Consider the following 21,828-nt stretch of genomic DNA (forward strand, 5'->3'; position numbering starts at 1 on the left):
GGGAAAAAACACCCTGAAAATGGGACCAGAGTCAGGTTAAGAGGCTCTTTGCTCCCAAACCTAGAGGTGGAGAAAAGTTCCCGGACCCTGAAACCAGGACCAAAAGAATGTACTAAGCCTCTAGATTCAGGCATACCAAAGATATTAGCCCTAGTCCCAAAATTACAGTCAAAAAGGGTAAAAAGAACCAAAGAAAGAAACAGTTTGGCCCCAGAATCAGAGCCATCTCTGCCTGGCACACAGAGATCAATCACTGAGCCCCTAGAGGCTTAGCATTCCCCCCTCAAACCTGGAAAATCCCTTTACACCATAGGGGACAGCCAGTCCCAAACTGGAAGTCTGGTATTCCAATCACAATGGAATTCCCCAAGCTTCTTCCCCTATGTAAACTCCCTCTTTCCCTTGCTTGGTCTCTCCTGCACTGTTTCCTTGCTGCTTTGGACTGACAGAGGGACCCGAGTTAACTTACAATACTCTGTTTTTGCATCAAATATAGTCTTGTGGTGATGTTTTGGGGATCCAGACTTTGGGCGTAACATAAAAGAGATGCCACACTTTTTTTTTTTTTGAAACTAAATACATTTTAATAGAAAACAAAATACAAAATAACTCTTTTCAGAAAACAGAAATCTTTAATCCTGTCCACACCATCAGAACTTCCTCTGTCCTTAGAGCATGGTTTGACGCTTGTGAGTGTGCACTCATGATTCGCTCCGGTTCACTGCTCTGGTGCTGCAGTGAGGGCGGAAGCAGATCAGAGGGAGAAAGACCAGAAAGTCACATCCCAGAATAAGCAGTCATCAGTACTCTGAAGTCTATCCCGTGACTTACTCTAAATTACTCTTTATCATAATTTTGTCCATGGTGCTAGGGATGGAACCTTGAGGCCCACCCTCTGCTCACCGCAGCGTCTCTCTCCAGGGTAGGAGGGACTGACAGGAGCGCAGGCAATAAAGAATCTTTCTTTCCCACCATGTTCAGCTAAGCTACCTGCCTGCTTGCAGAAGCACATTATACAGTGCCCCCTTTCCTGATACACTGGGCTACCAAAGTATGAATTCCCTGAACCTCAAAATTCCAAGTATCACAGCCAGTGCCAGGAGTCAAACCTGCAGATCCAAGCAGAGACACCTCTGCCAGTGCTAGGTTTCCTCTTCTCAATAATAATAATTATTAATTATAACAATAATAAAAAGTCCTGGTTCTATCAGTATGGAAAAGAAATCCCTTCCTTTCCTAGTTCCTGTCCCCGTTTTCCTCGAGAAGCCACAGGAGACACTGTTTACAGCTGCTACAGGGGAGTTCTGCAACTGTTCCAGTAACCCTACTGGGAAGAGACAGATGCTAAAGCAAGGCGCCTGCACACAGCTGGGAGGCCTCAAGCCAGAGCATCCGGCTCTAACTGGAGTCTTGTGCACCAGGGCTGTGTTGGCTAAGTGTGTGGTAGGTGAGGGCTCTTTTGAAATCACTGATTCAGTTTTAGCAAGTCCTAGACTGTGACCAGCCCCAGCCCCACCCAGTCTGCTGCCTGAATAAAAACTTAATGTTCTTGATTCTCTTGTGTGATTCCAGTCACCAGGAGGAGGTTGCAGGCCATGAACTGTACACTCAGGACATTGCTCATCTGTCCGGTGTACACGCCCACAAGCTCACCCGAAGAGCCATCAGCAGGTGTGTTGCAGGACGTGCTTCTGATGTCCCAGACTCGCACTGAGTTGTCCATGGAGGCAGAGGCAACCAGACCACTGTCTGGGCTAAAGGCCAGACTGGTGATACTGTCTGTGTGGCCTCTCAGTTCTTTAAAAAGTGTTCCAGAGGCCAAGTCCCACAGCTTTAACCGCTGGTCCTCACCAGCGGATGCCAAGTACTTACCGTTGGGAGAGAAAGAAAGGGCGAGCACGGGACCTCGGTGCCCTGTGAAGAGCCGCACCGAGTTGCCCTGCTGGGCGCTCCACAGCCGGACAGTTTTGTCAGTGGAACCTGTAGCCAAGTAGTTTGAGTTGGGGTGGAATTTGACACAGTCCACGTCAGCCAGGTGTCCTGCATATATCCTCAGCGGGTACGTCCGATCAAAGGACCAGAGCCTGGCGGTACGGTCATGGGACCCACTGGCAAAATACAGGCTGTAGGGGCTGATGTCCACGTCCCACACAGGGTAGGCATGTCCCTGATAGAGCACAGTGTTGGTGAAGCTCCCCAGGTCCCAGTACCTGATGGACATATCCTCAGAACAAGAGAGCAGCCCCGAGTTGTCTGCGAGGAACCGTGTGCTGTATACTGGTCCACAGTGTCCGCGCAGGATCTTCATCTCTGTGCCAATATTGTCTTCCTCATTCTCCTGGAACATGGTGGGTAGGGTGGTAAAACACACAAGAAGAAAATATTCAGTGGTTTCACAATGAATGTAAGGCTGAGAGAGGAAAAGGGCCTGCCTAGGAAGCAGTATCTGCCATAGAGGGCATGTCTGCCCTTCAGGGTCACTCCAGCCGACAATGCCCAACCACAGGTCACATCAGATTGAAGAGATTACTTTTTGCAAGTCTTAATTTTTGAATGAGGATCTGACTTAAAAGTAAGACCATGGAACATCCACTATTAATTTGGATGGGCATCTTTTGAAAAGACTGACTTTTGAATTGATATTAAGTTCCTAGATTCTCCCTAATGGAGCTCTCTTTAGTTGTCAGTTCCCACTACTTTGCAAGTTAAGTTATTTGCTGTTTCTATTCCATGTAATGAAATCTAGACAGGCCTGGCAGTATACATCTAATCACAGTACCGAGAAAGCTAAGGTAGGCGGATCCTGAGATCAAGACCAGTTGAGACAAAACAAGAGCCTGCTTTGGAGGAATCTGAAGGACTTGAGCCAAAATAAAGCCTAAGTGCATAGGAACTGTAAACCAGAGTGTACAGCCTCTAACAGACCGTGAACACTGACACATGAAAGCTGGACACTGGAACTTATGTGTGCAATGCCAGCACTTAGTAGGACCATCAAGATTTTGATGTTACAGAGACTGGGGGGAGGGGCAAAAAACAAAGGAAAAGAAAGAATGGGAAGGTGGAGAGCCTCAAACTCATCTCCTGACACAGACCACAGTAACAGACCACAGACTGATAATGACAGCAAGGCATGGTGGCGTACACCTTTGATTCCAGCATCCAGGAGGCAGAGGCAGGCATATTTCTGAATTTGAGGATAGCCCAGTCTCCATAGAGAGCAAGAGAGTAAGGAGGGGGGAAGCTTAAAACAGTCAAGTCACCCATGTCACACTTGGAAATATTTTCCCCCATCTACAATAGTACTTGGAGATAAGCGTGCTTCCACAGCCATTGCCCACAAGGCTGCAGCCTATGTATAAATCCATTTCCCCTCCACTCCCTCAGAGGGAAGCTCCTGAATACTATGGTTGTGATTTTCCACTACAGTGGGTTTTAAACTAGAAGACAATCAGGATTCTTGAGCTTTGCTGGTTCCTGCACACGGAAAGAAGACCTTTTTAGTAGGCATCGCTTCTTCCACTAGAAAACTACTAAGGAAAACCAAATGACTACTTCCCATGTACATGAAACTTGAGGAAGTTAAACACTGGTATCTGTAATTACTCAAAATGAATACTACATACACTTCAGGCTAGAAAATGCAAAAGCATTTGGGTGTTCAAGGGAAGCTGATCATGAAGGCTCAAGTTTTTACATAGTAGCGACTCTAAAGACTGAAACACAGGGGGCTGGAGAGATGGCTCAGAGGTTAAGAGCATTGCTTGCTCTTCTAAAGGTCCTGAGTTCAATTCCCAGCAACCACATGGTGGCTCACAATCATCTGTAATGAGGCCTGGTGCCCTCTTCTGGCCAGCAGGCATACACAAAGAGTATTGTATACATCAAAGATGTCCCTTTTTAAAGTGGTGCTGAGACCACTCTTGGCACACAGAGCAAGGACAGGTGCTGGCATCACCAATCACCAGTGTATATTGTTGGGCAAGCTGTAAACCAGCCTAGACTTCTGCAGGGGAAGACAATATTCACTATTGTTTAAATGCAGACCCTTAACTAGCAATCCTGTTCCTATCTGAACCTGCACAGTGTATATCTGAGTGCACAGAACAACAAACAAGTAATGCGATCCCTAAGTCAATTTCAGCTGAAGATCTGTTAGGCTCAATGCTTTTCAGACAGTGGTAAACACTGCCTACTCATATAATGCTGAGTGTTGGGAGAAGGGCTTTAATGTGCATTATCAGGGATGAGCAAGACTCAATGGCTAAATCATCTGGCATGAGTCCAGCTCCGGTTGCCTAGGAGGGGACTACAGATTACTGTTTGGTAAAAACAGGTCAGGTTTAGGTAGAGCACTCTTAACAGGAAAGAGCTACAAGAGTAAGTGGCACCCCTACCTCCTCCTCCAAAGTGTCACAGGCTAGACGGATACGAGATGTGTCCACAAGGTGGGGCTCTGATTTCAGCTTTTTGGACCGCAAGCTCCAGAGCTTTATGCAGGAATTGTCAAATCCAGCAGCCAGAAGTTTGCTATCAGAGGAGATCTCTGCAGTATTCAGAAGCTGGTCTGTGTTATAGAAGGCATAGAAGCAGATGGTGGTGAGGGAAGGAGGTCCATCCTTGACTCGCTTGATACTTTCCTGCAAGACTTCCAGGGCAGCCTCATTCTGCAGAATGGGGTTGGGCACATCTGGTGGTTCCAGGCTGCTGCTCTCACTGCGCGAGGAGCCACCACTGGCATACAGCTGGTAGTCTGTCCTCTTGGCAGGCTGCACGTCCAGGTGAATGTGCACGGCAAGCACCTTGCACAGGGCAGTGTTGTTATCGCTTTGGAGGTAGCGGATAAGGTAGTTGTAGCTATCTTCCTGGAGACGGACCACGTACTTATTGTCCAGGAATGCACGAAGTTGGAAGTTTGATAGAATGTCCTGGATAGTCTGCGTGGTTTGCAGCTGCTCAATGATGTCCTTCTGGCTTGCATTTTGTAGGAACATTCCATGGAAGCGGCTATAGAAGCTTTCCACTGTGCTTTTGGGGCCACTCTGGACCAGGTTGAGGTGGAGGTAGACAAAAAGGGGGTAGAGGAGAGGCATAACTTCATGACTGTGCTGGGAGTCAGAATCTGCAATGAGAAACAGCAAAAACTCACACTCATTAACACTGCAGAAACAAGATACCCTCCTAGAGCCAGCAGCCCAACACTTCCTGCCCACAGAATCTAGAGTCTCAAAGACTTCCCAATCAAACAAGGAAGAGCAGACTCTGAGGTTCAGTCCTGGTTGGGGGATTTGGCCATGCCTTGGGCAGCTGTGATCAGACCTACAGTCCAGCATCCTTTCCAGTATTTCTCAGGTCAGAAACGCACACCTGTGAGGGTCCTTAGATGGGTTCTAGGCAGACTGCGTTCTTCACAAAGACTTTATCTTGATAGGCTTCAAGTTAGAACGTTAAGTGTTCAAAATCTTCTAGGTAGCAAGTCAGGGTAGCGGTGCATGCCTTAAATTCCAACACTTAGAAGGCAGGTGGGTCTGTGTCTGAGGCCAACCTGACCTATATAGTGAGTTCCAGACTGCTCAGGGATGCACAGTAAAAAAGCTTGTCTCAAAAATCTTTTGAATGCCACTTAGCCTTGGTTCTATAAGTACTGGACTCAAGGGTAAAAATCAAAGCTCATTGGCTATCCAGGCTGATTTGTCCTGTGTCATGATGACAATAAGCATTTAAAGCTTTGACTTCCTTGGTGAAAAATAAAAAACTTTCCTTTCTTGGTGATAAATTACAAGTAAGATATTTTCTTGTCATTGAGACCACTCATTAGTCTGAAAACTTTTATGTCATGAAACTTGATAATGATAAAGAATGCTAAGCCAGGCTTTAACTGTCACAGACAGATGGGAAAGAGGTGCATGTGGACTAAGTATGTGTGCAAGTGAGGACGGAATGTCTAAGGGAAGAGCTCTGCAGATACAGTGAGGAGCAGAGGGCAGCCACCTCAAGGCACAAGGATCATACAACCAAGCCAGGCCCAACTTGCTCAGAGCCACAGCAGTGTCTAGACACCTGAGGGCAAAAGTTAGTCTTAGCAAAAGCCACCATTAACTCGAACTTTACTGCTTTTTGGGTTTTGCTTGTCTTTTACTATAATGAGTTTGGATTTTATACAGAAACAGAAAGGTTTCAAATTTAGTGTAATGTTTGTTCATGTTGAAGTAAGTTGAATAAAAATGCAACCCAGTACTTATGCTCTGTTAGCCTATTTTTTAAAAACCATGAGCTATCCCACAGCAGGAGTCTGGATAAACACTGGATGCGACCACGAAAATGTGCAGTAGCACAAACTCCAACAACCCGACGCAGTGTAAGGCTTCAGTGGAAAAGTAGCCCAGGCTGTGATAAAATTATTAAAAAGCTATTCTATACCTTCATGACTAAAAACTACATATCGTTACTGGGTCATCCTAGAATCACAACCAGAACGGGAGCACACAAGAGCCCCATCCATGAAACATTACACGTGTGGAGCTTTCTTACTGGTCAGGATATTCCGCAAAGACAGCACATGTGTCGGAACTCACACCACTGCCTTGCTAGGACTTCATCTAAATAAAAGCTGAATGAATGAGAGGCAGGCTGGAAGAAGTCCCTCACTATAACAGTAAGAAAACTCTACCACAGAGCAACAGATATAACCACTTAAAACTTAATAAACCAAAGCTAAGTTAGGAACAACCTTTATTATCTCCACATACATTTTTTACTACAAATAAAACCCTTATCATAAAAATCCGTACCTTCTAAGTGTTAGGACTATATCACTGGACCACCTGCCCAGCTCTATTCTGAGATATAATGGAATCTATCCTTTCAGTTCAAAGGTAATAGATACTTTTTAACTAAATCTTTACTTTCTCTAATAGTTTGACCCTCATTCCAAACACTGTTCCATGTAAACATAAGTTTTGTTATTATGTGAGTCAAGTAACACAGGATGACTGTACACACAGAATGGATGGAGACTTTATTTTGGTCAGTCTCTATATAAGTATAAAATTTTGCCATTAGATTAACACAAGGACTATTCACTCGAGGGGGGAGTTATCAAAAAATTTTAAGTTTTTAATTTGTATTTGTGTGTGTGAACGTGTTCATACACACATGCAAGCTACATCTGTGTGGGTGCCCATGGAGGCCAGAGGCAGGTCCCTTGGAGATGGGTTACAGGCAGCTATGAGCTGCCCAAATTGGGTTTTGAGAACCAAACTCGGTTCCTATGGAAGAATAATAAGGGCTTTTAACTGCTTGCTGAGCCAGCCCTCTCTCCAGCACCCAAAGTATTTATTTACTTTTAGGTTAATCACTGGGTTTTTATTTATTCAGTTATTTACTTTTTTTTTTTTTTTGAGACAGGGTTTCTCTGTGTAGCTTTGGAGCCTGTCCTGGAAGTTGGCTGGCTGTGAACTCACAGAGATCTGCCTGCCTTTGCCTCCCAAGTGCTTGGATTAAAGGTGTGTGCCACTACTGCCCAGCGTTTAGATATTTGTCGGGGGTGGGGGTGGGGGGTGGGTCGTGGGCGGGTAGTGGTGGCACACATCTAAATGCCACCCCCCAGGTTTCTCTCTGTAACAGTCCTGGCTATGTTGGAACTTACTTTGTAGACCAGGCTGGCCTTGAACTCAGAAATCCACCTCCTCTGCCTTTTGAGTGCTGGAATTAGAGGCATGGACCACTACCAGTGGGTTAAATGGCTCTTCTTAAAGCAACCGTTTTTATTTAAAAACTCACATTAATGCCTTAAGAAGCAAATGAACACATATCCACTGATTTTGTATCTCTGTGTCATTCTATCTATGGCTTGCCTAAATGGTAATAGCTAACTTCTTTATCCGACTCACGAGCACTACTCTGAAAGATGATGTACATTTCAAACCCACTTCTCTTAAAGGATGTTTTTCTCCATCGCTAATTTGTCTTTCATTTATACAGAAGTCAAGCCAAAGGTCACCAGCAAACAGTAAATAGAACACACAGAGCTCTCTCTCTCTCTATCCTTGCGAACTTCAACCTCAAGATCTAACTCTCACAGAAATTCCATTTGCACACAAGAACTGTGTTAAAAGTGTGGTGGTGCAAAAGTTTAATCACAGCACTCGGGAGGATCTCTGAGTCTGAAGTTAGCTTGGGCTACAGAGCAAGTTTCAGGATAGCCAGGCCTTGTCACAGAAATACTTGTCTTGAAAAAAAAAAACAAACAACCACTGAACAAAAAAGTACCTGACTCTCTAGAACCTAACACTATGCTTACAATACAAGAGGTTCTAAGGACATCTACATTATTTGGTTTCTTAAAAAGGACTTACCAGTGAGAAAGCTTCTCAGTCGTCCAAACTGTACTTCATATTGTTGGGGTTCTGCCTGGCAAGGGGCTGCAGACACTGCATTGGCACAACCAGATTCTGATTGGACTAAAGAGGAAGACACACAAGACAGAAGCAGGAAGGCAGTTACTATCTACCATGCAGCAGGAAGGACACAGGGCATGGAGTCCAATGGCATCTCTAAGTAAGATGTTCTAGGGTCCCGGTAGACTGGGGCAGACTGATAATACTTGTTTGTCTCCCTTCTCTCCTGATACTCCATAAAACTAGGGCAGAGGAATGAAAGCTAGAAAACATAAGATACATTAAGTGAAGAGAGGATAGGCACACAATATTCCTAAGATTTATCTAGAAATGTCTAACCCGTGTTGACATGTTACAATGTGCTATGACCTGGGTTCGTCAATTTGAGAGGTCATGCTTCCAGTTCAGAGAAAGTCTTTATTTGTTTCTGATCATATCGTCTAATTTTCTGAGATTCCTGATTTCAAAGTTGGATCTTCTGAAAAACCATTTAATCTTTTCTCTATATTTCATCCTTTTGTTTTACTAACAGGAAGGTTTCTTTAACTTTCAATCCCCCCACCTTTTTTTTTTCTAGACAGGGTTTCTCTGTGTATCACTGGCTGTCCTGAACTTGCTCTGTAGACCAGGCTAGCCTTAAACTCAGACATCCCCCTGCCTCTGCCTCCTGAGTGTTGGGATTAAAGATATGTGCCACCACACCCAGCCTAACTTTCAACCTTTCTGTTGATTTTTCCTTTATTTTTTCCAAAGGAGGAAACAGTTATTTTTGCTCACAATCCTTTTATCATTATCTGGCATTTCTCCCCGAGCAGCGTTACCTTCTCGTCTTCAAACTGATATGGACAGCTGTCAAGAGAAACATTTCCCCCAGGGCCTTATGGCCCTGGATGTGAAAAAGAGCACCATAGGGATAATGGGAATGTAGCTCATCACTTAGGATGGCAGGAATAGTTTCCCAAAGAGTGTCTTTGGTCTACAGTCCTGGGCAGGTCATAATCTATCAAATTGTTGTTCACTAGCCTTCCTGGGAGATTAGGTTGGTTACAGTGTTTTGGGCAGCTGACAGGAAGAGAAGCCTGGGGCCTTAATATTTAGCATGTAAACATGCACTTTTTGATTTTATACTTTTTTTTTTTTCTGATAGGGTCTCATTACGCAGCCCCAGCTGACCCGGGAATCTCAATCTTTCTGCTCCTTGTGCTGGAATTATAGGAATATGCCATCACACTTAGCCTGAGTTTATGCTTCCTAAAAAAGAAACTCAAGTTTCCTGCACTATCCAGTGTAGAGTCTACACCATTTAGTTCTCGATTCCTATTGTTACTTAAAGGCAAACTTTTTTTAAAAAAATTTATTTACTACGTATACAATATTCTGTTTGTGTATATGCCTGAAGGCCAGAAGAGGGCACCAGACCTCATAAAAGATGGTTGTGAGCCACCATGTGGTTGCTGGGAATTGAACTCAGGACCTTTGGAAGAGCAGGCAATGCTCTTTACCGCTGAGACATCTCCCCAGCCCCTTAAAGGCAAACTTTTACATGTCTAGAGCTCTTGATGCTCTATAAATGGAGAAGGTTGCCCTCAAACTCCTTGCAGGAGGTACCCATTTAGGTGGTACTAACCTTGACTTCCAGATGGAAGCTAGGGGCCAAGGGCTAAGCTGTCATCTTTATATCACATCTAGCCACTATAATGTGGATGGAGGAATGGCAATGAACACAGTAGAATTGAAGAAATCAAAACATGGTGTACAGAAAAGGGTGCGAGGAAGAGTTTCTGCCCTCCAGCAGAATTCAGACAGCTCGAGCAGAGAGGTGCTTTCTCTCCCCTTCATCAGTCAGAGCCCTTCAGATTCCTGGTTACCCTCTGACTATGTAGATTTTTGGCCAATGTATCTAATTCTAACTTGGACCCTTTAGCAATACTTAGCACCCAGTCAATGTCCTGAAATCTATCTCTGGATCTCACGTGTCCTCCTTTAACCTGACAGGAGTGTTCCTTATAATTCCTCAGAAAATAGATCATTCCTTCTGTTATTTGCTAATCTGACCATAAGGTGGCGAGTACCAAGCTTTTGGCAAGACTTGCTTGCCCTGCTAACCTAGTGCAAATCATTATTTCCTCTACTTCCTGACCCTACGGCATCCCCACCAAAGCTCAGAACATCACGGCCCTTTACAGCTATACTGCAGCATGTATCCCAGCAGCTGCAATCTTAGCAATTCTCGGGTTGTTACCATCTGGCCTAAGCAGATGTGCAATGAAAGCCTGCAAAGCGAAGACCAACGATTCAGATCATTCATGAATCAGAAAATCCAGGATTCAATAGCACAATCAGCCCACTTCAACTTCCCCATTCCTGCTGGCCTCTTGAAAAGCCACGGCATCTCAACTGCAGTAGCACTTTCTCTTCTTCCCATAAAGGCAGATTATTGCCCAGGGTTCTATGGATGTGTAGTAGCAACAGGAGTGCTGAGCACTCCAAAAATTGTGGCAGTTCCTAAGAGATTGCTCTAAACCTGGTAAATGGAGGACTCCACAAGAGACAAGTTGATAACTGCTCGCCAGGGTATCCCGGAGGAGCTGAAACAGAGAACAGCTAGGTATCTCTTAAAGGAACATGGAGGTAGACTTCTGACAGTTTCTGATACTCCTCCATGAAGTCAAGGACCTCTTCAGGTTTCAAACATTTCATCACTTTCTCCATCACAAAGGCCGTCTACCCTAAAGCAAACCAGGCCACAGAGTGACAGTGTTGTGAAAAGGAACCACGGGGTCTGCTGCTGCTAGGATGGAGCAGGAGTGATCCGTTCAAAGAAAGCACAAGTCCAGGTACAAAGAAGGGAGAAGCTGCCCCTCTGGATATGTGAAGGAAGCCAGAGCTGGGCCACATAAACAATGAGAACTCTATACCAATAGCCATTAGTGTATCCTTTGCAAACATCTAATTTACTGAAATACATCAAACCACCAGCACTGTACAGAAATTCAGTATAAGAAAACGCTAGGCCTAGTGACATATACCTGAGGCTGAGACTTGCTGAGAGTTCAAGGACAGACTGGGCCTTGTGAGAATCCATTTCACAAAAACCAGAGATGGAAGGACAAAAAACTATTATCACATAAACCCTGAACTCAAAGGAAAGCTAGGTGACAACCTTTGTGTATGGTAACAATGACTTGATATTCCTGATGGAGCCACCCTTCCTTCCTTTTTAAAACTGCCTGATGGCTGTTTAAGACAGCCTCACGCTGTAGCCTAGTCTAGCTTGGATCTCGCTCTGTAGTCCAAACTGGTCTCAAGCTTATGACAACTCTCCCATTTTGGCCTCCCAAGTGTTGGGATTAAAGGCCTGAGTCATTATGTCTAGTTCTGAAATGTGATTTCAAAATGAAATTTAAAAATTTCAGAAGTGCTTATGATACCACTATTTCCAACTGTCAATCCTGCAGAATGCAATCACTTTATAGACTGACTTCTAGGAGCAAAGTTCTATGCTAGCAGAGAGAACCTATTACTCTGGGTCTTGAAGGGTAAAAAGGTTGCACATACCATCAGGTACATATAAAACAATCTTGATGCTCTGAGGAAGGTTCAGAAGTCCAGTGAGCACAGTTCTGAAGGACAGGAAAGGCCTAGAGGCCAGAGACACTAAGAGTTGCTCACTGAGGCCTGGTAGCCTACCCTCTGCTGAGAACCTATGTGGGCACTGACAGCTCCTGTTCCAGGCCAGTCACAGGACCCTGGTACCTGTGAGGTTGGCTGCCATCTCCTCAGGAGTCTGTGATAGTCTTAGGCCTTGCTTCAAGGGGCCTTCTGAGTCCATGTACTGCCGGCGTTTGAGGTAGCAGGATACTGCCACCTGAACCTGCTCCGTGCGCCCTCGTTTCATGACCTGTGGGAAAGGAACACAGGAAGCAGACTGTAAGGGATGGCAGAGCTATCACACAGCTAGAAAGATGGATACTGAAATGACTCAGTGAGGACACAGCCTGGCATTTTGTTCCATTTCATCTGTTTTTCCAATGGCCACATAGCCAGCTTCATTGATGGAAAACAGAGAAACAGTATGGGTAACACATCCCACAGATTACTTCCAAATAACACTGTTATTTAACCAGCTCCATGAACCTTTTCATTAGTGCACCTAGCACCAAGCAGGCAGGCCTAGTTTGAATATCAGGCCATTTCTACTGCTCCGTTAGAGCTATTCATTAGTAGCGAACCTGATAAAAGCTCTAGAAGGGGGCAGCTTCTAGATCAAAGGCCTGAGAAACCAACAGACTGGGTAAGTAGATGCAGACAAGGTAAGAACCTAGTAATGGGAGTTGGTTTTTTTTGGGGGGCTCTAGGGATGGAACCTAGAGCCTTGCAGAAGTCAGGTAAACACTCTACCATCGAGCTGTATCCCCCACCCAGAGCTCATTTGCTCCTTCTTTTTTTGAGACAGGTTCTTACCACGTACTGATGGCTGGCCTGTCACTCGATTTGTAGTCCAGCCTGGCCTTAAACTCAGAGATCCACCTGCCTCTGCCCTCCAAGTGCTGGGAATAAAGGTGTGTGCAATCACACTCAGCATAAATAAAGTTTCTCAAGACAGGGTTTCTCTGTACAGCTGCTGTGGCTGTCCTGGAACACACTTTGTAGACCAGGCTGGCCTCAAACTCAAGGAAATCAGCTTGCCTCTGCCTCTGAGTGGAGGGATTAAAGGTGTGTGCCAGCACTGCAGCCTGTATATCTTTACAGTCAAAGAGAGGTGGCACCCTGTCGGGAATAGTGGCACCTTTAATTCTAGCACTCAGGAGGCAGAGGCTGGTGGATCTCGGAGTTCCAGGCTAGTCTAGTCTTCACAGTGAATTCCAGGACAGCCAGGGCTACACAAGAAATTCTGTCTTGAAAAAACAAAGTCTTTTAAGAAATGCTTTCTTCAAAACTGTTTTTATTATTTAAAAATATTTATTTATTTATTATGTATACAATATTCTGTCTGTGTGTATGCCTGAAGGCCAGAAGAGGGCACCAGACCTCATTACAGATGGTTGTGAACCACCATGTGGTTGCTGGGAATTGAACTCAGGACCTTTGGAAGAGCAGGCAATGCTCTTTACCGCTGAGCCATTTCTCCAGCCCCCAAAACTTTTTTTTCTAAAACAAAATGTGCACGAGTGTTTTGCCTGAATGTGTATGTATATGTTCTACTTTTCTGTCAGGTGCCCACAGTGGTCCGGAGGGAGCACTGGATCACGGGGAACTAGAGCCACCATATGAGTGCTGGGAATCAAACCCAGATCTCTAGAAGAGCATCAGTGCTCTTAACTGCCGAGCCATCTCTCCAGCTGTTATGTTTTTCTTTAAATACGTTTCAAGACTTAACCTCTAATTGTTATCCATCTGTAAATCCTTTGAGTGTATTATGCATGAATAGTCAAGCACATTTTCCCTGGTTACTTGACTAACACACTGCTTCCAGAGCAATCTGTAAATGTACTTTCTCCTCTAAACTGATTTGTGAGATACTCTGAAGACCAACTCTCCAATTTCTTGAAAATCACATAGCAAGGGGAACACAGAAGGCGGGAGTCACATGGACCAAAGCATATGCATGTTACAAACTGTTTCTGACCCTATTAAACTCTAAGACAGAGGTTATGCTGTCTATGAATTTCATTCCTGGATTACCACAAAGAGTCCCAGACAGCCCGGAAAGGAGGGCAATGGCTGTAATCTGGTAGTCTAACAAAGCATGAATAAATTTCCAATACTGACATTCCTTTTCATGATGATTTATTATTCTTTTAGTGTATTGATGAGCTATTTTAATTACGCTTCCTTTTTATTGCTAGCACAAGGGCTCTGATATTTTGAGAGATCTCTCATTAACGAAGCCAAAATCATTGTTTCTCTGTGGCCACTATTCAATATAACCATTCATTCTGATGCATCAGTGATTCTCTTGGTGGCTTACCTAGCTATATAAGAATCCCGGCAGTGTGTTTACGTGTATAAATAAGTAACCCCAGTCTGGAGATTCTGATTGGGGGTGGAGAGACCAAATACATACAGCAGCTGTGACTCTATAACCCTTTCCAAGTGTAGTTCAATCAGGACAGTCAAGACACCCAGTCTTGGTCACATCAGACTATACATACCTGATAATCTTTCCCAGAGTGCCTAGCTTCAAACCCTACTAAACTAGTCCAATTCTACACTTCAAAAATTAAGATCTTTCCAGATTTTCCACTGTGACTTTTTGGTGACATGGAACTATGTACATGTACCCATGTGAATTTACAGCACTCCCATCAAGCCCTTTTCCCCGACCTCCACCCCTGAACATGGTTTCTCTGTGTAGTCCTGGCTGTCCTGGAACTCACTCTGTAGATCAGGCTGGCCTCGAACTCAGAGATCTGCCTGTCTCTGCCTCCCTAGTGCTGGGATTAAAGGTGTGTACTACCAATGCCTTGCTCCAATCAAGCCCTTCTGACAAGAAAAGAACACCGCCTGTGAGACACAAGACAACCACTGGAGAGCAGATCATGAGATAAGGGTTCTCAAAATAGGACGTTACTTATGTGCCTACAGATGTCTCTACAGGCCAGGGAAGAGAGGCTAAAGCTGCAAAGAAAACAGCTGCCAAGGCCCAAATTTATAATCTAAATTTCCAACCCAAATTTATAACCCAAACTTACATTCCAAATTTACAAGTGAAGGAAGGAGGATCAAATCTAGCTCAGGCTACATAAAATCCAGCTTAGTTTTGTTTTAAAACAAAAAACAAAACACAAATAGGAAGGCTCAGCTACATTTGGTATTGAGAGAACTTAGTTTGTAAATACTAACGCCAACGAATTTACCCAAACTAACAGCTTGAAGTGGGGATTGTTTGAATGCAACTGCCTTTACTATAAGAGACCCTCCCTGAGGGCAGGAGGTTAAGCCAGCTTCTGGGCAAAGGACCTCAAGGCAAGAATTCAGCAGGAATTGTGTTTATAGCCCACATGGAACACAAATACCACAGATATGATCCAACCAGCTTAGCTAGTTCTATTCTGATACACATATTTCAAGCAAAATAATGAAAGAATCCCTCAGAGCAATTGGCTTTCCATGGTAAAATATCCATAAATGGACATGTGGGGGGTGGTGCCTTAAAATAGAACCAAGCCTCTTAAGACTCAGATATGAGACTTACACTGCAATTTTGAGATACCTGCCCAGTTTTCCAGCAGCACATTAATAAAACAATAAAATAAAGGGGTTTGGATATAATTATACAATCTTTTGTTAAAATTTCAAGACTTCTCAGTTCACACAAAACTAATGCCAAATACCGTTTTCTTCCTGCATCACTGATGCTTCTTTCCACTAACACTCAATAAAAGCAATGTAAAAATCACCAGGAAGGACAAACTGCAGACTTTTCTCACACTTCCCTAAAATAAGGATGTTGGAGCAGGGCCTGGTGAACATACCAATCTGCTAAGACAAGCCAAGTAGTAACTACTCAGCTCTTTAAGATGCCAACACACTACTACATAGACAGTTCATTCCTTTAGAATGGAAGCTTCAAATAGAATGTGTTCAAGGTAAATTCAGGGATGCTAACTTTACACACTCCTCGAATTAGCTCTAGAAGAGTTGCTGACCAAGGGCCAGTTAGTTTTGGGGGTATGGAGTTCTGAGTACATTTTCTAAATGTGAATTTATGTTTTAAAAAATCTGAAAGTTTTTGTTTGAGATGTCAAATAAAGCACTTGCTAAGGAATCAATCTAATTTAATCCTCCCAACCCCATTTTGTTTTGTATTGTTTTGTTTTTTGACAGGGTCTCAAGTAACCCAAGTTGACTACATAGTCTCTGAAGATGACCTTGAACTCAGGATCTCCTGGCCTCACCTCCCAAGTACCGGAATTAACAGGTACGTGCCAACACTTGGAACAAAAGACCCATCCAAAAGGTCAATCAAAGTGGACCCTCACCCAGTATTTGCATAGTCACGAGAGCATATTCAATTAGCTTTGTGAAAAAATGAATTGAATTAAAGTTGAAAAATAACTGAGACACACTATGTAGTTTCAGTCACATCTCATGGAATAGAAAAACCTTGTTTTTTCCCCTTCAGACCATATCTCATGTATCCCAGGCTGACTTCAAACTCACTGCATGTAACCCCTGAGTAGGGTATGAACTTCTGGTTCTATCTCTCCCTCCAAGCAGGATTGTCTTAAATATTGCAATATGCTTCTACAGTGGTTGTGCTTTCTCCCAAGATGTCCTTAAGAAATAAAAGATCTTGTTCGGTGGTGATGGCGCACGTCTTTAATCTCAGTACTCAGGGAGGCAGAAGCAGATGGATTACTGTGAGTTCTATGTATGCCAGCCTGGTCTACAGAGTTCCAGGACAGCCAGAGATGCACAGAGAAACCCTGTCTCGGATCGAAACACCAAAAAAAAGGAAAGGAAGAAATAAAGGATCTTGCAAATGAGGCTACAGTCAGGTTTCAGAATGAAAACCCTGGAGTTTTGGTGGTGATATCTATGAAGTTCATATTTAGGAACCACAACACCCAACAGACATCAGTAACAATTTTCTTAGGCTGGAGAGATGGCTCAGAGGTGCTCTTCCAGAGAAGCAGAGTTCAATTCCTAGAACCTACAAGGCAGGTCACAACGGTCTGCAATTCTAGTCCCTGGGAAGTCTAACACCCTCTTCTGGCTTTCAAGGGCACTGCATGCATGTGGTATGCAGATTTCATACACATAAGTTGATTTATCACCACCTTCAAGATTTCAACATCTCCTCTAGCCAACTATCTTTGTCTACAACATCCTAACCTAGCGATTCCACATCAGCCTCTTTATGAGCTGCTGAAAGACTGTTTCTCCTCACCTCTTACCTTAATGGAAGTTTTTCCTTTCCCTTTATGGTCCCATGACTGCTGAATTCGGCCTCTGCGACACCCTATAACCAAGGTATGTCTCAAACTGGAACAAATCATTCTACCTCAGCCTCCTCCTACTCAACTTAATGGCGCTATTACCCATCATTAATGCAAGAAATCTAGTTATACTCTTAAGATACCCTGACCCCTTTAAGAAATCTCTAATCCCTATTTTAAATATTTTCTAGACAGAATCATTTGCACCTTCTGCTGACCGCACAAAGCACTTTTCAACTGGAATATCCCAATATCCGCCTACCTCTAAATTCTCTTGCTCCAGGGCAGGCTATTTAATACCACTATTCTCCAGAGGGGAATCTACCCAGAGAAGGTCCCCCCCACCCCTTAAGACAAAGTCTCACAATGTAGCATTGGCTGGCCTAGAACTTGCTTTGTAGACCATGCAGTCCTTGAACTCAGAAAGATCTACCCCCAGGTGCTGGGATTAAAGATGTGCGCCACCACCATGTACAGTGGGAACATTTTTCTTAACTTTTAAAGAGACATGAAAAAGAAAAGAAGTCACTAGGTATGGTGGTGCATTGCCTGTAATCCCAATCCTAGGGGATGTAGACATAGGCCAGCCACCGGTAGAGTCAGACTGTTCCCTTATGATGGAGAAGACAAAAAATAGTGATGTGAAATAGCTTGTGATGATGTCCTTTCACTCCAACCCTTAGAAGGCAGAGGCAGGTGGACCACTGTGAGTTCGATGCACACAGACAAGCAAGGACAGTATTGGAGCAGTAACTGAGAGATTCCATTTTGTCCACAAGTTGGAAGCAAAGATGGACTTTTGAAAATCAAGGACAACCCTCAGTGACACACCTCCTCCAAAAAGCCACACCTCCTAATCCTTCCCCGGGTAGACAATTTCACCAAGGGACCAAGTATTTAAATACATAAACCACGCTGGGTATGGTTAATCCTAGTTTGTAGTAATGCACATCTTTAATCCTAGCACCCAGGAGGCAGGCCAACCTGGTCTACATAGGACAACCAGGACAGCCAAGGCTATGTAGAAAGATCCTGTCTCAAACCCCCCCCCACAAAAAACCCCCCAAAACAAAAACCCAAAAACAAACAAAAAAACCCCCACACAAACACAAGCCTATGGGGCCATCGTCACTCAAACCACCACACACATAAAACTTCACTGACAGAGAAGGGCACGCCAATATACGTATCAAATTGCGGTACGATTTTGTTCCAACTATTCACACACATTTTAAAACACCAGTATCTATGACAACAAACTACTATGGATTATCAAGTTCTCTTTTCCACCTGGGCATCAGGACACATCTTTAACCTCAGTACTGAGGAGGCACAGACGGGGACACTGTTGCAAGGGAGTCCCAGATGAGCCCAGCTATATATAGTGTGACCCTGACTCAAAACAGTCAAAATAAACAAGACATGCAACTGACTTTCCAAAGCATTTTACCTTATGTACCAAGTCTCCACATATAACTTTATAAGTTCTTCTGTTTCTTGGGGGAGGGGTAAATAGTGTGTGTGGGAGGGGATAGAGATTAAACCTGCAGCTCCCCACATGCTAGGCAAGCATTCTATCACTAAGTTATCCCAGGAGTCCTCACAGAACTTCCTGAATTTTCAACTCCATATACACTGTTCTTGCTGGAGGTCTCAGTTCACGCTATATTGGCCGTTTCAAGACAGGGTTTCTCTGTGTAGCCATGGCTGTCCTGAAACTTTGTCTGTAGACCAGGTTGGTCTTGAACTCAGAAATCCACCTGTGTCTGCCTCTCATTAGGAGTGCTGAGTTAAAGGTGTGTGTCACTACCGCCGGCTAATAAGCACTTTTTCATTTGTCGGTTACAGTATTTTTTTTCCTGAGTCAGAGTTCTTGTTATATAGGCCATGATGGCCTTAACTCTGTACATAGCCAGCCTGATCCTGAATGTTCTAACCCCCTGCCACTGCCTCCACAGCACCTGGACCACAAGAATAAACTGTCGTTTCCAGATTGTTTCTGTGTAGTTTGTGTGAGCTGAGCCTGTGCTCTCTGAGATGTGACCCCAGCAGTCATCAGCAAACATTTCTTTTCTGTTGTTCTTTTGTTAACTGATTTGGTGGGGTGAATTAAAGCCCCAAACCAGTACACTGACTGGGCTTGCTTCAGCCTGGTATGCCCTCCTGAAGAGCATCTTGGTGTTGGAGAAACAACGAAGTGTGCCTGGTGGCAGAGACCACAACATGAAATGACAACCTCTAATCACAGGGAGACTTCTCAGAGAAACCAGCCTTCTAACCTGCTACACGACAAACACCAAAATAGGGTTTTTAGGAAAGACTTCTGTCTAGAATAACATATAGTTTATTCATGCCTTGTTTGAGTGGTCTCTAAGCTTTGAAAATTAGATTTAAAAACCTATCTGTGCTGGGTTGTGGTGGTGCAGGCCTTTAATCCCAGTACTTGGGAGGCAGAGGCAGTGAGTTCAAGGTCAACCTGGTCTACACTGGAGTGCCGGGACAGGCTCCAAAGCTACAGAGGAAACCCTTCCAAAACAAACAAACAAAAATCCAAGAAAAAAAGCCTATCTACACTAAGCTAGATACAGAGAAAGGGATGGCTTTCTCTATTTCAACTCAACATCACTCTACTAAAGAGATTCTTTAGTAGAATCTTTCTAAAGAGACCACGTGATGTACTAGTTTGAAAACTTACTGTTGCCATTGGTGTGAAGGATTAAAAAAAATAAAACCCTACGGTGTCATTTTGAGGTTGTTCTGAACTGCCTGTTTACCCACGATTCGGTCTCACTTTACTGGGGGTTCCCCCTGGCTCGCTCATCTTTCATATAGGCTCTGGCCAATCGTTCTCCAATGGATGGAGGCACCTCACAAATGCTCGCCCGGCTTGATGCTCAGCCTGGATGTCTCGTCTTCCCATGGCTTCCTAGTCTTTGCTTGGAGCACCATCACAGTATGTGACATCACCGTGGTTCCCACACTGCCATCAATAACTAACGTTGATTTGACATATTCCATTGCTGGGCACATCTTAACCACTTCCCACATACTACCTGCTTTTGTCCTCCCAACTCTATTGGGCAGGTACTATTTTCCAAACGGGAAAGCAGAGCCATCTAGCTCCTGGATGAGAACCCAGCCATCTGGTTGCAGTGTCTGAGCCTACACTCTTTACAGCACCCCACGCTCCTACTGAGCGCACTCTGGACTCCTAGGGGAAAACAAGAGCAAACACTCACTGAGAACGAGCACTGGAAGCTAAGCGCTTGAGATACTGAAACGTGAAGGGGAAGGCTGGAAACGTGACTTCAAGTACGGTGCATCACACCAGATCAAGCTAAAACAAGTCAGAAAAAAGCCGAGTCCCTTTCTCTATCCCATGGTGTCTTCCAGATTCTTGCAGAAGCAACGGAAATTATCAGTTACCGAGCAGTCAGGAGAGCCTTTCACCTCTCTTCAGAGGGACAGAAGTACACAATTAGCAGTTGGAAAGGGCTGTCCCAAAACACGTAAATCTAATTTGTTACTGATGGCAAAACACCGAAGGCACAAGCTGATTTCGGTTTTCTGGCTTAATATTCGCTTTATAATTCACAGAACAAGGTTCCCATATGTGTGGATATATATATTTAGACCAAATCTCCTCTGTCGGTCCAGAACTCACTTTGTAGACCAGACTGGCCACGAATTCGCAGCAATCTTTCTGCCTCAGCCTACAGAGTGCGCCACCAGTACCGGCCGAGTCTAGTCTGAAATCACCGTCCCATTTTACAGGAGGAGAAACTGCGGCAGCGAGCGAGCCACACAGCTGCAAGCCTCGTCTCTGCGGTCACCAACTCCATCCGTGACATTCCGCCCCTCTGAGTTTCAGCAGCCACGAAGTCTTGAACCCGGAGCAGGCGGACTCCCTTCCCACTTCACTTTCCCCGCAGGGCCCGCCAGGCTGCAGCGAGTCACCAAACGCCCGGTCCCGACTCCCGGCAAAGCCCCGAGGCCATTCACCTGCGGGTCAGCCCGGGGAACTCACTCACCTCTCGACGCCGGAGCCAGAGCGCCTGCGGAGGTCCGCGGGGCGGCGACTCCCGGCGGCAGGCGCGAGCCGGCTCGCTGCGGGCCACTTCCGCCGAGCGCCCCCGTGAGCTCGCGGTCGGCTCGGCGCGAGGGCGCCCGGCGGGGCCGCGGGGTCTCCGGGAGCGTGCGGCCGGGGCCGCCACGTGCGGGGTCGCTCGGTCCCGCGCGCGCGCACGCCCGCCCCAAGCCCCTCCCCCGCGTCCCCTCCCCTCCCCCTCCTGCCCCGCGCCCCGCCCGCACTCACTGAACATCCCAAGGCGGCTCCCGCTGCCCCGCCGCCGCCCCGGCACCGGCTGCTTCCGTATCGGGTGTCCCGCCCGAGGACTCCGTAGCGCGGCCGGCTCGCCGGGTCCCCGCACCCTACGTCCCACCGCGCCGCGCCGCGGTTCTTGGCGGCCGCCCCATGACCGCCT

General features: G+C 45.2%; 1 protein-coding gene across 4 annotated transcripts; it reads right to left on the reverse strand.

Moving 5' to 3' along the window:
* Window positions 1-555: 555 nt before the first annotated feature.
* Window positions 556-21,799, reverse strand: Taf5l (TATA-box binding protein associated factor 5 like). 4 transcript variants are annotated; one of them, XM_085681890.2, is made up of 5 exons: window positions 21,660-21,796; window positions 12,156-12,300; window positions 8,358-8,462; window positions 4,398-5,122; window positions 556-2,338 (listed from the first exon to the last, which is right to left on the reverse strand). In XM_085681890.2, the coding sequence occupies exons 2-5, from the start codon at window positions 12,295-12,297 to the stop codon at window positions 1,541-1,543; spliced, it is 1,770 nt and encodes a 589-aa protein (XP_085538016.1). In that variant the 5' UTR covers window positions 12,298-12,300; window positions 21,660-21,796; the 3' UTR covers window positions 556-1,540. The 4 variants fall into 4 exon arrangements, with proteins under 4 accessions (XP_085538016.1, XP_048306180.1, XP_085538017.1 ...); XM_048450223.3 differs by lacking the exon at window positions 21,660-21,796 and adding an exon at window positions 21,376-21,485; XM_085681891.2 differs by lacking the exon at window positions 8,358-8,462 and having other exon boundaries at window positions 21,660-21,799.
* Between the last annotated feature and the right edge of the window lie 29 nt (window positions 21,800-21,828).

This window comes from Myodes glareolus, chromosome 22 (genome assembly GCF_982192425.1).
Source record: "Myodes glareolus chromosome 22, mMyoGla1.1, whole genome shotgun sequence".
Taxonomy (NCBI): Eukaryota; Metazoa; Chordata; class Mammalia; order Rodentia; family Cricetidae; genus Myodes; species Myodes glareolus.